The sequence below is a fragment of the Pelodiscus sinensis genome, chromosome 3 (genome assembly GCF_049634645.1).
Source record: "Pelodiscus sinensis isolate JC-2024 chromosome 3, ASM4963464v1, whole genome shotgun sequence".
NCBI lineage: Eukaryota > Metazoa > Chordata > Testudines > Trionychidae > Pelodiscus > Pelodiscus sinensis.
This window is the reverse complement of record NC_134713.1, coordinates 30,029,052-30,045,238: the sequence shown is the minus strand read 5'-3', so window position 1 is coordinate 30,045,238 and position 16,187 is coordinate 30,029,052. Positions and strand designations below refer to the sequence as shown.

At 45.3% G+C, this 16,187-nt stretch overlaps 1 protein-coding gene across 1 annotated transcript; it reads left to right on the top strand.

Moving 5' to 3' along the window:
- The first annotated feature begins 3,975 nt into the window (after positions 1 to 3,975).
- RSAD2 (radical S-adenosyl methionine domain containing 2) lies at positions 3,976 to 15,771 on the top strand. The gene is made up of 6 exons (XM_006113224.4): positions 3,976 to 4,609; positions 5,348 to 5,509; positions 6,517 to 6,746; positions 9,144 to 9,293; positions 10,619 to 10,651; positions 11,819 to 15,771. The coding sequence occupies exons 1-6, from the start codon at positions 4,174 to 4,176 to the stop codon at positions 11,981 to 11,983; spliced, it is 1,176 nt and encodes a 391-aa protein (XP_006113286.3). The 5' UTR covers positions 3,976 to 4,173; the 3' UTR covers positions 11,984 to 15,771.
- The last annotated feature ends 416 nt before the right edge of the window (positions 15,772 to 16,187 follow it).

Genomic DNA, 16,187 nt, shown 5'->3' with positions numbered 1-16,187 from the left:
CAGTGAACGAAACGAAACTCGCCTAGCCCAGGTTGTAAAGGAGTGTTCTTATCCAAAAGTCTGATTGCGTGGAAGCCAGATTAAAGTTCTGAGGAGCCTAAGACTAATGGGAGGCAAAGGGCAAAAATGAAGTCATCATCTCTACATAAAATTAACACATTTAATTCTACTCAGTTCTCCAAACAATTTTGTTTTCCTAGCATTAGCTGTTTCAAAGACCTGAATTATGTCATTGTAATTCAAAGACCTGACACTTTCATTCTCGGTTCTCAAGAGGGCCAAAGCACTGAGGCGTTCTTGAGTTTTGGTAGATGGGGAGGACATTTTTAACCTTATTAGAAGAGAAGGAACATTCTCTGCTACAGTTAGTGATCATTAGTGAAATACAGCTTTGTCAATGAAAAGTCGGCACCTAGAATAGATTCTATCATTTCTGTGAGCCCATCTCAGTCCAATATGCAATGAGATCTTGAGAAGACATGTCCCACTCACCTGGATAACTGGTGAAGGATATGTTTATATTGCCATCACTAGCAAAGTCTTCAGAGGAGTGAGGTGAGACTGCATCTACAGAAGTCACAGTGACAGAAGGTTGCTTCTTTTCATTAGGTATAAGTGCAGCAAGTTCACTTGAGCTGGTATTTGCCTGGACTTCCTAACCACCAGACTTAGCAGAAGAAAAAACTATTTCAAGAGAATGAGTAGTGTTCAGTACTCCATCTTGTCTTTGCTGTCTTTTTTTGGACTCCTTCAATTTCTGCCATTCTCCTTTCTTTGACATGGTGGTTTCTGTTGTTCAGTGTAGGCAAAGTTAAATATTGCTTGGACACACAAACTTAGCCTACACAAACACAAAAATCACAAATACCGTAAATTGAATCCACATTCCCCTTCTTCTACACACTGTCCCTTGCCTGTCCCATTTCCCATCCCTGTCTCTTTCCCCTGTCCTATATCATACCTCTTCTTTCCCCACTGTAAAGAGTATGGCTTAAGCACAATTGTCAGCATGCACATAGAGTGGTTGTAAAGCTGTGTAATCTGCCTGTTGGATGGCTATTTAGTCCAGGCCATGATTTAGAGATTGTGGACCTGTGTGAGGATGCTAGCTACCACCAGGTGACTTTTGGTTAATGTGGGAGCTAGAGAGCCAGGGGGAATCTACTACACTGGTGTCCTGTATGTAGCTAGCAGCCTTAAAAACAAATACATTTCCTCTGTATTCATTAGCTCTTCCACAATTAGAATCATAGAATAAAATAATCCTAGGACTGGAAGGAAGGTACCTAGTCTAGAGGTCATCTAGTCTAGTCCCCTACACTCATGGCTAGAAGACTAATCTAGACTGTGAGATCAGCAGCTCTGACATAACATGAGGTCTAAGCATGAGTCCTGTATGCAGTGCTCTGGCTATGGTTTGCTTTTGTTGTTTTTAAGCATTCAGTAGGCAGCTAGAAGCAACACAGTACAAAAATGCTGGGCAACCATCTAATGTATGTTAGCTCTTCAAAATCAGTGTACAAACATTGAACAAACTTAATCTAAAGCCTTTCAGCTTTTGAATGACTAGGACAAAACAGAGCTATTCCCTTCCTGTTGGGTTCTCTGCCCCCCTGAATAAAATGACTTCATCAAAAATCAGCATATCAAAAGAACTATCAAGTCTGGCTGGTGTTTGTTTACTAGGCTCCTGTAGATATTGAAGGATCAAGCAGATAAGGGACTCTGGAGCTGCAGGAGGCAGGAGAAAACCCTGGGGGACTCCCTGCTGCATAGGAGGAGAGCTGAGTAGCAGTAAGCAAAGAGGGTAGCTACTCCTCCTCCCCGCCCTATGTTGCTCCATCCAGCTGCAGCTCACTCAGGGTATCTCTACACTACCGAACTAAGTTAATTCGAACTAAGCTAATTCAAACTAGTGCATCTAGACCTAAAAACTAATTTGAATTAGCGTTTTGCTAATTCAAACTAGCATGTCCACACTGAGTGGACCCTTAACCGAAGTTAAGGCTGGCCAGAACCAGTGCTGGCAGGGCATCAAGATAGGACTTAGAGTGTGGAGCTGCTGCCTCAGGCTAGCCAAGGGCTGTGCTTAAAGGGACCTGACTCCCACCCTGGACAGACAGTTTTCAGGGTTCCCCGCTTGCTTGTCTACCTCAATGAGGGACAGCAAAGCAGTCCTGTCTTGGAGTGCCCTGAGTGCCCACACTCAGCACATCACAGCACTCGGCCGTCAGCCCGGCTGCACTTGCCACAGGCTGCCATCCGGGGGGTCAATTGGGGGGCTGTCAGGATCCAGGAGGCCCTGCAGGAGAGCTTCCACCCCAAGGAGCCCGCAAAGCTATCCCAATCCTCCCCATAGGGGGCTTGTGCCCCATTCCTCCCACACCTCCTTCCACTTACCCCTCCCTAGCCCCCCTTCCTGATGTAAAAAATAAAGGACACGTGTGTTCAAAAATAGAAACTATCTTTATTTAACAAAACTGGGGGCGGATTAACCTCTGGGGAGACTGGGAAAAGGAGGTGGGAGAGGGGAAGGGAGAGGGTGGAACAGGGGAGGGGAAACCTGGGAGGAGGGAGCTGGAAGGGGGAAGCCAGGGGAAGAAGGAGGAGGGGAAGTATAAAACTATAGTATGCCATATCTTCAGTACTGTGTACAGATGTGGTCTCCTCACCTCAAAAAAGATGTTTTGGCCTTGGAAAAGGTTCAGAAAAGGGCAACTAAAATGATGAGGGGTTTGGAACAGGTCCCATATGAAGAGAGGCTAAAGAGACTGGGACTTTTCAGCTTAGAAAAGAGGAGACTGAGGGGGGATATGATAGAGGTCTATAAAATCATGAGTGGAGAGGGTGCATAAAGAAAAGTTCTTCATTAGTTCACATAATATAAGGACTAGAGGACACCAAATGAAATTAATGGGTAGCAGGCTTCAAACTAATAAAAGAAAGTTCTTCTTCACAAAGCAAATAGTCAACCTGTGGAACTCCTTGCCATCACTTAGCCGAACTGTGCAGTGTGGTGCACCTTCCTCTGGGGCTGGGGAGGCTGCGTAGAGCACATGCTAAGGATAGTAAATATCAACTAACTGACTGATTGAATAGTCAATGCATTTTTGCATCGACTATTCGATTAGTCTATAGGGTGCCTCCTCCTTTGAAGTGCGCCCTTCACACTTAAAAGTCAAAAGCCCCGCATGGAGCCTTTGCTCAGCTGGGGACACCCCTGCTGACACCAGCCTCCGTGTGGCGCTGCTGCTTTGAAACACTGAGTGCAGCCTGATGCCAGGCTCCAAACAGCAGCACCACATGGAGCCTGGGATCAGTGGAGGAGTCCTAGGCTGATCCCGGGCTCCAACCAGCCCGTCTTCCCCCCACCTTGAACATAGCTACACTTGATCAGAGACACTTTGTGTGCAAGAGTCAGATTCTTACTCTGTGTGCCAAATATAAGCAATTTGCACTGATGCCAATAGAGAGAGAATGAGGCTCCTGATGTTTCACCCTGTCAAAAGTTCAGCTGGTTTTATACTTTGCCCGAGGCTGTACTAGAAAGTTATATGCAGGAGAAGACTATGCTTGCAAAATACATTGCAGAGAAGTACAGGTTGAAACTCCCTGTTCTGGCAACATCTCTAGTCCGTCAACTTTACTGGACCAGAGAGCCCCAGCCCATGGCCTGGCACCTGCAAGGTAAGGGTCCAGGAGAAGAACCCTGTTGGGGGGCAGGGAGCCCGGCTTGGGTAAACAACGAGAAGTCTTGTGGCACCTTATAGACTAACAAATGTATTGAGGCATAAGCTTTCTGGGCAAAGAGATGCATATGCTTTGTTATGCCACAGCAGGAAAGAGCACACGCCTGCTCTCAGACCTGCTGGCTGGAGCGCTGTTTGCAGACCGTCGCGTCATGTGTCGCTTAGGGGATTCCCGGGTGGGCACCTCCGATGCAAACAGTTGTGTAGGATAGCTCTGCGGACACCGCTCCGTTTGTGTAGGGGGGAAGCAGGGCGCAGAGCGGCTGAAACCAGGAGTGGGGCATCTTTCCAAAGCGCCTGTTTCGGAACAGGCGACAGGCAGGGCGTGTGGGGGCGGCCCCGTGTAACGGGCCTCAGCGGGTCAGAGGCTCCACACACCTCTCGCCTGCTGCCACCACCCCGAGGCCACTTTCACTTCTCGGTAATGGAAACCGAAACTGCCTCCATCCTTTCTCCAGGCAGCAGCGCCTGTCACATGCTGCTCGCTATTAAATGCAGCCCGCGCCTCTCCTCTGCACCTCAGAGCGCTGCAGCCCGCGCCGCGATGCACTGCCTGCCCCAAGCTCTGGACATGCTGCTCCGGCTCCTCCAGGCTCAGCTGAGCGCCCTCTGGCTCCGCCTGGAGCCCTTCTCCTGCTGGCTCCGCGGGGTGCTGCTGCCGGGGAGGAGCCCCCCACCTGTGGAGCGGGGCGCTAAGGAGCCGTACGACGCCGAGGCACCCACGGTCCCCACCAGCGTCAACTATCACTTCACCCGCCAGTGTAACTACCGCTGCGGCTTCTGCTTCCACACGGCTAAGACCTCCTTCGTGCTGCCCCTCGAGGAGGCCAAGAAGGGGCTGGCCATGCTCAAGGAGGCGGGTGAGTCTGTCCCACTGCCGCCCCCTATGACCTCCGTTGCTGGGGTCGCTATAGGTCGGGACATTCCGCCTCTCACCCGCAGGCTGGCTGGATCGTTCAGTCGGTGCAGGAAATAATCTGACTTGGTTCCAGTGTTCATTGTTATTCATTATTAAGATTATTTTACACTTTTTAGCCAAATGTTGAATTTCATGGGGGACGAGGAGGGGACAATTGACAACATCCCCCCTTTTTGATCAAGAATTTCTCCAGTTCTCTCTTGCACCTTTCCCTAGGAGCCCATTTTTAAAGCTGTGATCCAAAGCAAAAGAAGCCCAGCAAAGTAGATTTAGATTCTAATTCTCCTTATTCAGTCATGTGCTGAAAAAGTATTGAAAGTACAGTATAGGGGATATTTTTGGAGAAGTGATAAAATGTAGCCTAAATCTAATTCTACCTTAAATGTGAAATGATACAAAAACTGCAATAGGTGCAGGTATCCAAAACCAAGGAAGCAAATCTGATTCTTAAAAGTCCAGTTTACAGGACTTTTCCTGTAAGGTTTCCCCTTTTCATACATATTTGAAATGGGTTGATCTCAATGGGAGTTATTTATATCTGGACAAAAGATAGTAAGAGATTGCTGTACGGAATAGATTAGTATATCTGTGATCTTCAGCGCATATGTTGTGAGAAAAAGTTGTCAACTTTAATTTATCTCAGTCTAAACAGTATTTCTCTTTTTTTGTCCCATACTAGGTATGGAGAAAATAAACTTTTCAGGAGGAGAGCCATTTCTGCATGAGAAGGGAGAATTTGTAGGCAAATTGGTCCAGTTTTGCAAGCAGGAATTAAAGCTGCCAAGTGTCAGCATTGTGAGCAATGGCAGCATGATTAGAGAGCGATGGTTCAAGCGTTATGGTAAGAAAGAATGATGAATATGCTTTAAAAATTGCATGGGTTTCAGAAGTCTTCAAAATTCAGTTTCGTAGTAGTCTGTTGTCTGTGGATAATTTTGGTAATAGTACCTTTACAGTAAATAAAAAGAAAACTAAAACATTTTAAATGTACTTGTCAATCAAATGTATTTAGACTGACTTTAGCTTAGGATAGTGGTTCTCAAACTTTTTGGCCCGCAGCCCACCCTGCTCAACGCAGACTTTTCTGCAGATCACCAGCCAACCATCCATGATGACAAAATGGGTGGAGGAGTGGGTTAAAGTGCGAGTTCTGGGTGGGAGGTTAGGTGCAGGAACGGGTTATAGAGGGGTCTGGGGGGAGGGGATGAGGGTACAGGGTCTGAGAGGGATAGGGATGGGGGGTACTTACTTGGCTCCATGCATCCCACTGCTCCCAGGCACTGCCCTCCACTGCTTCTACTGGTGGTGATTCCAGTCAATGGGAGCAGTCGGGAAAGCCTCCAGGCGAGCAGTTTGCTGTGCCACCATTCTCCCAGCTGGGGGGAGGAAGAGCCGCAGCATGTGGAGCCGCTTCCTTCTCCCATAAGCCAGATCTGACCTGCAGAACTCATTCCCCCTTCCTCCCCTGCAGTAGGAAGCCAGCACTAGCGCTCCAAACTCATGGGCGGGTGGAGGACTGGAGCGCCAGCGCAGATTCCCTGCTGCTGGGCAGGAGGGCAAGCCCCAAGCCTGCAGACCACCTGCAAGATAGTTGTGGACCACTAGTGGTCCACAGACCACACTTTGAGAACCACTGGCATAGGCATCCTCATGTCTGTGTATAAGAGTTGTATGTCACCTCTGAGATCCAATCCAGTTCTCCCATGACCATGTGGAAATCTCTTTGATAGTGTTCTTCGGAATGGGTTTTTAGGGTGTACTTGGAGGTGGAAGTGGGCAGAGCTGGGCACTTGATGACTACTCTTTACTAAAGACACTTAATGTTATCTAATGTATTCTTTATTTCAGGGAAATACCTAGACATTCTTGCAGTTTCCTGTGATAGTTTCGATGAGGAAGTCAACGTTCTAATTGGCCGTGGGCAAGGAAACAAAAGCCACATCGAGAATCTCAAGAAACTGAGAAAGTGGTGCCATGATTATTCTGTGGCTTTTAAATTAAATTCAGTAATTAATAGATTTAATGTTGACGAAGATATGAATGAACAGATTAAGGCACTAAATCCTGTCCGATGGAAGGTAAGCAGGAAATACAGGGCAACATATTTTCTTCACAGGGAAAGGGGGAAAGCAGGAAGAAGTTGCTAGGCATCTGGAAGAAGTTGCTAGGCAGAACTCCTGGTTGAAAAGGGACCCTGGTAGTTCCGGTCAACACTGCTGACTGTCCTGGCTCTGTGTGGCCCCTGAAAGCAGCTGGCATGTCCTAGGTATGGGGGCGGTCATGGGGATTCTGCACGCTGTTCTCATCCTAAGTGCTGGCATCAGCTCTGCAGTTCCCACCGGCTGGGAACTATGGCCAACGGAAGTGGCACCTGTAGGCACAGGCTGCGCACAGAACCCCCTGTCCCTCTAGCTAGGAGCTGGACATGCTGGCTGCTTGTAGGAACCACCTGAGGTAAGTATCACATAGCTGGAGCATGGATCCTGAATCTCCTCCCACATCCCAGCCCCGTCCCAGGCTGGAACTCCCTCCTGCACCCAAGCTCCCTCATGAATCCTGCACCCCAACGCCCTGCCTCAGCCCTGAGGCCTGCACTGCAACCCCCTCAACCCAGAGCCCACACTCCAAGCCAGAGCCTGCATCACAACCCTGCAACCAATTCCTTTCCTTAGCCCTGAGCCCTTCCCATACTATGAACTCCTTGGCCTCAGCTCAGAGCTTGCTCCTGTATCCCAAACCATAGAGCCCACTCCCCCAGCCAGAACTCACCTCCACATTCCAACTCCCTGCTTCAACTCAGTGCCCCCTCCCACAGCCTGAACTCTTCATGTCCAACCCCACTCCAAGCCCACATCCTGAGCTGCGGCTTCACCTCTCTTGCATCCCAACCTCCTGCCCCAGTCTAGTGAAAATGAGTGAGGTTGGGAGAGCAAGTGACTGAGGGATGGGGGATGGAGTGAATGATAGGCAGGGCCTCTGGCAGGGGCCAGGACAGGGGTGGGGCCTCGGAGAAGGGATGGGGTAAAGGTGTTTGGCTTTGTGCTGGTAGAAAGTGAGGTGGTGGAAAGTGAGGTGGTGGAACCAAGGGAGGTGGTGGAATCTCCCTCTCTGGAGATATTTAAGAACAGGTTAGATAGACATCTGTCAGGGATGGTGTAGACGGAGCTTGGTCCTGCCTTGAGGGCGGGGGGCTGGACTCGATGACCTCTCGAGGTCCCTTCCAGTCCTATTATTCTATGATTCTATGAAAGTTTTCAATCCTACAGGAAAGGAGCATGGTGGAACAGAGCTCTGCTTAGGGATTTTAAAGGTTAACCAGGTAACCGGTTAACCAGTAAGCATATGCCTTACTGGCTAATCAGTTAGCTGGAGCCTTACCCCCCCACACACAATGGTGGCTCACCCAGCAAGGCTGCGATGGGTGGCAGTGGGCGTGGAGCAGCCCCCGCTGCTCACACATGGCTGTGGTGGGGCTTAGAGCAGGTCCCACTGCCTGCAACCAAATATTCAGTAGGGTTTTTAACATCCCTAGCTCTGCTATGCCTGATTTTCCAATTGGGTGTGAGAGAAGTATGGCTCTAATGTATTGATGGCACTTAGTATCAGGGATCCATAACCAATTTCTAGGCAGACCACTTCTCTCACTACTTTTATGTGTCAATCAGATACAGTTGTGAATTTGCCCCTTTGAGTTATTTACAAGGAAATATTTTTTCACCATACAGAAGTCTGGTGATTTGGAGACATATAGGGAACAGTCATTTTTATAGGGAAAAAATTGAAAATGTCAGATTACTTGAAAAAGGAAAATCGAATACACAATATTTATTAAGTATATTTTTCATTAGAAAACTGTGTTTAAAAGTGTTAAATAGATGTCCTCAATTTAAAATCTTGCAAGGCGAGCATGCTTTTAAATGCATAATTACTCATGGAAGAGTCTCTCTCAATAGCCTGATCCTCCATTCCATTACAATAGTTTTGTAGCATTTTAATTCCATTGAAATACATGTAATTGGACCAGCATAAAACTGGTGTACCAGAGTGGGGTATCAACCAATTTGATCTATACGAAAAAAAAGTATGAGAGAAATCTTGTATCCATTGAAGTCAATAGCATAACTTCAATGATTTGAGTGGGGCCAGAATTTCACCCTGTTGCCATCTCTCATTTACACTGGTTTTACTCTCCTTGGTATGCTAGTTGAAGCAAAATGCAGGACAATGTAGCACTTTAAAGACTAACAAGATGGTTTATTAGATGATGAGCTTTCGTGGGCCAGACCCACTTCCTCAGATCAAATAAAAATGGTATGCTAGTGTGACTAATTCTTCAGTGAAGTCGACAATCAGTTAAAACCATTGTGAAAAGAAGGAACTGAGTCCTCTTAGGCCTGGTGGGGTTTATGTTCTGGTTTTTTCCATAGTAATTATGTCAGACAGACAGCCTTCATCATATACTTTCTGTATTTCAGGTATTCCAGTGCCTGCTAATTGAAGGAGAGAATACAGGTGAAGATGCATTGAGAGAAGCAAATAGATTTATTATCAGCGATGAAGATTTTGAACTATTTCTAGATCGCCATAGAGAGATCTCATGTTTAGTACCAGAATCCAATCAGAAGGTAAAAAAAGCTATTCCTCGATAATTCTTTATGATTAGAAACTAGAAAATAGCTAATACTTTGCCTACATGTACTTGCTTAGAAGTTAACATCATAATTCCTTTAGTGTCTGGGTTTTTATATTTGAATAATTAAAAAAAAATCTATTCCATGTGCAGTGAAAAGCCACATGACACTTGGATATTTAAAGTTAATTAGCCCAATTCTGTCCCCATTCAAATCAGTGGGAATTTTCCAATTGATTTCTATAGTAGGTGGACCAGGAAATGTTGGTGGTGATAAAGTAGATGGGGGCATTAAAATAGAATTATAGTAAAAGTTTAGGTTTTTTAACCCACATAGTGAATTTAAAAAACAAAATGACAGAATCCAGAGGAATTTATTGCCAGATCACAACATTTATGGACAGTCACATTTTAACAGACGATAGTTAATAGTATTTTTAAACATTCTGGGTATGTCTAGACTACATGGCTCCATTGACAGAGCCATGTAGATTTGTTTTTTGGCAAAGGCAAATGAAGCCGCGATTAAATGATCGCGGCTTCATTTAAATTTACATGGCTGCCGCGCTGAGCCAACAAACAGCTGATCAGCTGTTTGTCCGCTCAGCGCGCTAGTCTGGACGCTCCCCTGCCCACATCAAAGCCCTTTGTCGGCAGCCCCGGTAAACCTCATCCCACGAGGAATAACGGGGCTGCCGACAAAGGGCTTTGATGTCCACAGGGGAGCGTCCAGACTAGCGCGCTGAGTGGACAAACAGCTGATTAGCTGTTTGTCGGCTCAGTGCGGCAGCCATGTAAATTTAAATGAAGCCGCGATCATTTAAATCGCGGCTTCATTTGCCTTTGCCTACAACCCTAATCTACATGGCTCCATTGATGGAGCCATGTAGTCTAGACACAGCCTCTGAGCCCAGTTTTCAATGTGGATGCATTAAAATAGGCCACATCCTACACATTTTGTAGTTCATATAGTCATTTTTGCGGATGTGAACATTCACATAAGTGATTGGATATATTTTGAAGCACCTGTGTATCTGAGCACTATTACAATCTGTTCCAAAGTTCATCAAAGTGAATGGAATGACTCCAGCTGATTCCAAAGGGTTTTGGATGAGGCACTAAGGCTTTGTTTACAGTGCAAGTTTTTGCAGCAGAGTCCCTCATTAGCATATTTTCTGCTGCAAAAACTCACAGTGGAGACAAAGCCTAAGTGAATGGATACTTCACCTAAACCTTACTTCTCCTCTAACTTTCACTTTAAACTTTATATCATTTTTTTTGATCTAGTAATTTATAGGGTTTTTTCCTATGCTTTTACAGATGAGAGATTCATACCTCATTCTGGATGAATATGTAAGTTTTTGTTTGCTACTTAATGGGTAAATATTTGTCAGTTAACATAGGCCTTACAGGGTGAGCCTCTGTGGTCCAGGGCTCTCTGGTTTGGCAACATCTGTAGTCCTTTACGACCACGGATGCTGCTGAACCAGAGAGCCCCAGCCACAGAAATTGCCACTGGCTGTGAGCTCAGCTGGCAGGCAGCCTCAGTGACCAGTTGCCTGTGGGCAGGGAGTCCAACCAGGTGCTAGCAGCCAGAGCAGGGCTGGGCAGGGAGCACTGCCGCCTGGGGGCATGGAGCCACCGCCAGCCATAGCTAGGGAGCCCCTGAAGCCAGGAATGCAGAGACACTACCATGGGCAGGAAAGGAGCCCCATCGGCCAGAGTGGGGTGGTAGCTGGGAGTGGAACTCTGCCAATTGGCTGGGCATCAGGGCACTGGCCAGGCTGGTGGCCAGGAGGGGAGCCTCGGAAAAACCCAAGGCCTAACCTCCTCTGGTCCAGCATACTCCCTCCTTCGGGACCACTCAGGCCTTGAAGGTGTTGGACCAGGGAGGGTCAACCTGTATTATTATTCATGGTTTGATAGGCTAAATTAAATTATTTCAGTTTACTGTTTACCCCTGTATAGCACATTCCACAAATCATCAGAGGCTCTTAAGTAAAGTAGGTTGTCATGGGCGACAGAGGCATGTAGTCTAGACATACCCAAAGTGGCCTCGCAGAGCACCTTTAGAAACACGGGTCTAGACCATCCCTGACAGATGTCAATCTAACTTGCTCACAAATATCTCTAGAGATGGAGAGTCCACAACCTTCCTAGGTTACTTATTCCAGTGTTTAACCTCCCTGACAGTTAGGAAGTTTTTTAATGTTCAGAAACAATTTATACAGAAATATGCATTCTTTATCTATATCTATTTTAGCAGAATATTTTGCAACTAATTAACATCTTTTGGGAGAAAAACAATTATTGATATTGTAAAATTCCAGTCATGCAAAGATTTATTGTTAGCTTAACTTTATACTTTTGAACAATTTCATTGGCATCAGTGGAATTACTGTTTTACATAGGCTAACCATGTGCATAGACTTTTGTAGGATAGGAGCTTCAGATGTTTAATTTTGTAGAAATACTCCACTTTTAACCACTTCCTAATTTTCTTAATCTACAATTTTTTAGATGCGTTTTCTGAACTGTAGACATGGACGGAAAGAGCCTTCCAAATCTATCCTGGATATAGGTGTACAACATGCAATAAAATTCAGTGGATTTGACGAGAAGATGTTTCTGAATAGAGGAGGAAAATATGTGTGGAGTAAAGCAGATATGAAGTTGGAATGGTGACTCAAAGTAGTTTTTCATTGCACATTCGCTTAGTACTATTATGAGCTATTTTTTACATAAGTATTTAATGTTTATGTTTATATTTTACTTGTATGTCATAAGAACATAAGAATGGCCGTACTGGGTCAGACCAAAGGTCCATCTAGCCCAGTATCCTGTCTACCGACAGTGGCCAGCACCAGGTGCCCCAGAGAGGGTGGACCAAAGACAATGATCCAGTGATTTGTCTCCTGCCATCCCTCTCCAGCCTCTGACAGACAGAGGCCAAGGACACCATTTTATCCCCTTGCTAATAGCCTTTTATGGACCTAACCTCCATGAAAATATCTAGCTTCTCTTTAAACTCTATTATAGTCCTAGCCTTCACAGCCTCCTCTGGCAAGGAGTTCCACAGGTTGACTACACGCTGTGTGAAGAAGAACTTTCTTTTATTAGTTTTAAACCTGCTCCCCATTAATTTCATGTCACAGACCATTTTAAATTAAAAAGAGTAATTTTAATTGCAGAGAAAATAGTATGTGTAATTTTAAATTTTAGCTTTTACATCCAGTATTTTTGGATTATGTTTTTATCTACAGTAGACTTCCAATAATCCGGCACCTTTGGGACCTACGTGGTGCCGGATTATTGGATATGCTGGAGTATCAGGAGGTACTGCATACTCTCAACCCAATCCCCTTCTGCCCCCCCCCCCCAACCTTATGCTTGGGTCCCGGAGTCGCCGGTACAGCCGTATGTCTCCCTCCAAGTGCTGGGGCACATGCGCTGAGCGGCCCTGGTTTTCAATCAGCTGGCCAGGACGCTGTGAGTAACCCAATCCTCCTCTCTTTTTCTCTCCCCCTCCCCCTTCCCCGGAGCCAAACACTTCTCCTCCCTGCTGTAACCCACATGAGAGTGGCTGACCTGAGTGGTTCCGGGTTCCTTCCCGGTTCTGTCAGGAGCGCTTGTCATTTTGATGCCGGACTATCGGGAGAGCCGGACAATTGGGTGCCGGACTATTGGAGTTTTACTGTACTATACATTCAGACATGGCTAAATGATTGAATTTAGATATGAGATGTTCTCCCAGATCTAGTACTTTCCTAGTATCTTAACATTCTCGGAACATGCATTCCACTATGGCAGGAGTTCTCAAACTTCACTGAACCCACTTCTGAAAAGAAAAATTACTATATAACCTTAGGAGGGGGGAAATTAAGCCTGATCCTTGCTGCTTTGGGTTGGGGGCCCCAAGCCCAAGGTCTTCAGCCCCAGGCAAGCGGCCCCTAACCTGAGCCCTGCTGTCCAAGGCTGAAGCCCTTGGGCTTTGGGTTTCTGCTCTGAGTATAAGCAAATCTAAGCCAGCCCTAAGGATCACATTAAAACAGTGTGATCCACTTTGGGATTCTGACCTTCAGTTTGAGAACTGCTGCACTATGGTAAAATATTTATAGTTTTAAACATAAAGAATATTTAATTAAGTACAAAATAGTCATATAGGAAATAGTTTTAATACAATAAATCAGTGCCCCAGAAAAACAACAAACAAATGCAATATCCTAATATATTCCTTTAACGATCAATATTTCTTGTTCTTCCTAGTTCTTAAGAAAGGACAAGTTACAATTCTAAGCTAGGTCGCTAGAGGGCAAATCAGTAGCGCTTTGAAGATAATGCTGACTTTTTTTTCAGTAAAAGCTATTGAATCAAGCTAATGAGGCATAGATTAAATTAAGTTAAATGGAAACCAAGTCCAAATGAAGCCTCAGTCCAAATGAAGCCTCCAATTTTCACTTTGCAACATTTATTTGTGAAAGTTCATCTAGTATTGCCTCCAATATTTGTAAATGTGATACAGGGTGCAATTTTCTCTTGTTCACTAGAGAACACTACTTTTGTCAGAGCAGAATATGAAATTTCTTCCAAGGCAAAATCATGCTTTTACTTTTGATGGAAAACACTGTCTGTTTCCCGGGACATAATGTTTCTCATTGGAAATAGCCTTTTGTTTTAACAAAAAGTACTCAAGATGAAAAACATACATAAATCCACTTAAATCTTACTTTTTAAAAGATCCCCTCTCACACACATCTAGTTCTCCTGGGGGAGCTCTATTAGTGTTAGTGGACAGAAGTCTGATATGGCTGCCTTGTGTTCAAAAAAATGCTAGCGTTATTTGCTTTATATTATTCTAAGCCAGGAAGTATGAAACCACAAAGTTCACATACCATATTTCTTCATTCTTGTCCTTGTTTTGGTGCATCCATTGCAGGGATGTGTGGTTGATGACCAGGGTAAACTTTTACCCAAGGAGCAGTAATGTAGGCTCTCCATGGCCCATTTTACTGCAAGGCATTCCCTCTCTACCACAGCATAGTTTTGTTCCGTTGGCAGGAGCTTCCTGCTGCGATATAGAACTGGGTGTTCCTTTTTCCCAACCATTTGCGACAACACGGCCCCTACCTAACCTTACTTCTGAGGCATCAGTCTGCAGGATAAACTCCTTCTTAAAATTGGGGGCTATGAGAACTGGGTCACTGCAGAGTGCCGTTTTCAGGTCCGTAAAAGCTTCTTCTGGCACAGTGGTCCATTTTATGATGTCGGGGACGCAGGATCTGGTCTGTCAAGGGGTATGCCCTGGAAGCAGAGTGGGGAATGAACCTGCGGTAATAACCAACCAGTCCCAGGAATGCTCTGATCTGCTTCTTCCTGATTGGTTGGGGCCAATTTTGTATTGCTTCCACTTTGTGGAGTTGGGGGTCTCACTACACTCCTCCCACAATATACCCGAGGTATTTAGCTTCAGTCCGCCCGATCACGAATTTAATGGGGCTCACTGTGAGCCCAGCTCTCCAACACAGCTTCCACTTTCTCGAGGTGTGTCCCCCAGTCTGGACTGTGGGCAACAACATCGTCCAAATACACAACTGCATACTCGGCATGCAGACGTAATAACTTGTCCATGAGCCTTTGGAATGTTGCAGGGGCCCTATGCAGGCCAAAAGGCAGGACTGTTCCTTGAGGAGACCGTCTGGAGTTGAAAAAGCCATCTTTTCTTTGACTTCTGGGGCCAGAGGGATCTGCCAGTGGCCCTTGGTCAAGTCAAGGGTGGACAGGAATCAGGCCTTCCCCAGTCAGACAATGAGTTCATCCATGGGGTAGGAATCAAATTTGGATACCTTGTTTAATTTTCGGAAGTCATTGAAAAATCGTAAGCTTCTATCAGGCTTATATTCCAACCAATACAATAGGACTAGACCACTGGCTATGCAACTCATGAAACTGTAAGAAACTGAAGGATATTTTTATCTACAGCAGTGAGTTGCAGTATTAATCTAAAATGATGTGTGCTATTTTTACATATAATATATGGATGTGATTCCTATTAGAACAAACTGAATTTAGGACCAGATCCTACACAGATTTATACACACGCTTAACTTTAAATATGTGATTTTAGGTCTGAATCCTGCAAACACATATATGATTGATTTTACTAGCATGAGTAGTCTCATGGTAGTAAAGCACATACATATGTGTCTGCAGGATCAGGGTTTAATTTGCACAGTAATTTGTTAGCACTGCTTTTCATATTAGGAAAAGTGCCAGATAGCACTTGAAGTCAGTGAGAATTTCCCTATTTGAGCTGTCTAACTTTTACTATAAAGTATAACTGTAATATTGTAGTGTGTTGCTGAAATATGATATTGAATTTATTACTGAAAATTATTTTAAATGTTTTGTGAACATTTTATATTAATATATTGTGCATTTTAAATAAAGTTTTTATGGTTTCTTAAATCTACTATGTATTTGAGAGAATTTGTGCATGTCTGAGTGTCAGTCCATCTGTCTGTGAGTCCATTTGTTCAAGAACTCCTGAACAGTAAGAGTGTGCAGTTTCCTCTTATCATAAGGCAAGCTCAGGGTTTTGTTGTACCAGGACAATGGAATGCGTGTGGAATGTAATTGTTTTGCATCAAACAGAAAGGAAGGGAGTGTGATATGAGGGACAGTTATTCTCACAAACAGTGGCGGCCCATCAATACAGGCGAACTAGACGGTCACCTAGGGCGCCAAGATAAACTGCCGTTGAGGGGTTTGGAGGCGGGGGCACCGATCGCGCGTTTCGCCTAGGGCGCCAGTTGCTGGCAGCTCGTCTAGGGCCGCTCCTGCTCACAAATGACCAAAGGGTCAGCAAGTAGCCCAGCCCCAACAAGCAGCC

Coding starts and splice junctions, on each gene's coding strand:
- RSAD2 (XM_006113224.4), top strand. CDS start 4,174: ATGGAAACCGAAACTGCCTCCATCCTTTCTCCAGGCAGCAGCGCCTGT. Junction 4,610..5,347: donor GGCCATGCTCAAGGAGGCGG/GTGAGTCTGTCC, acceptor GTCCCATACTAG/GTATGGAGAAAATAAACTTT. Junction 10,652..11,818: donor ACCTCATTCTGGATGAATAT/GTAAGTTTTTGT, acceptor ACAATTTTTTAG/ATGCGTTTTCTGAACTGTAG.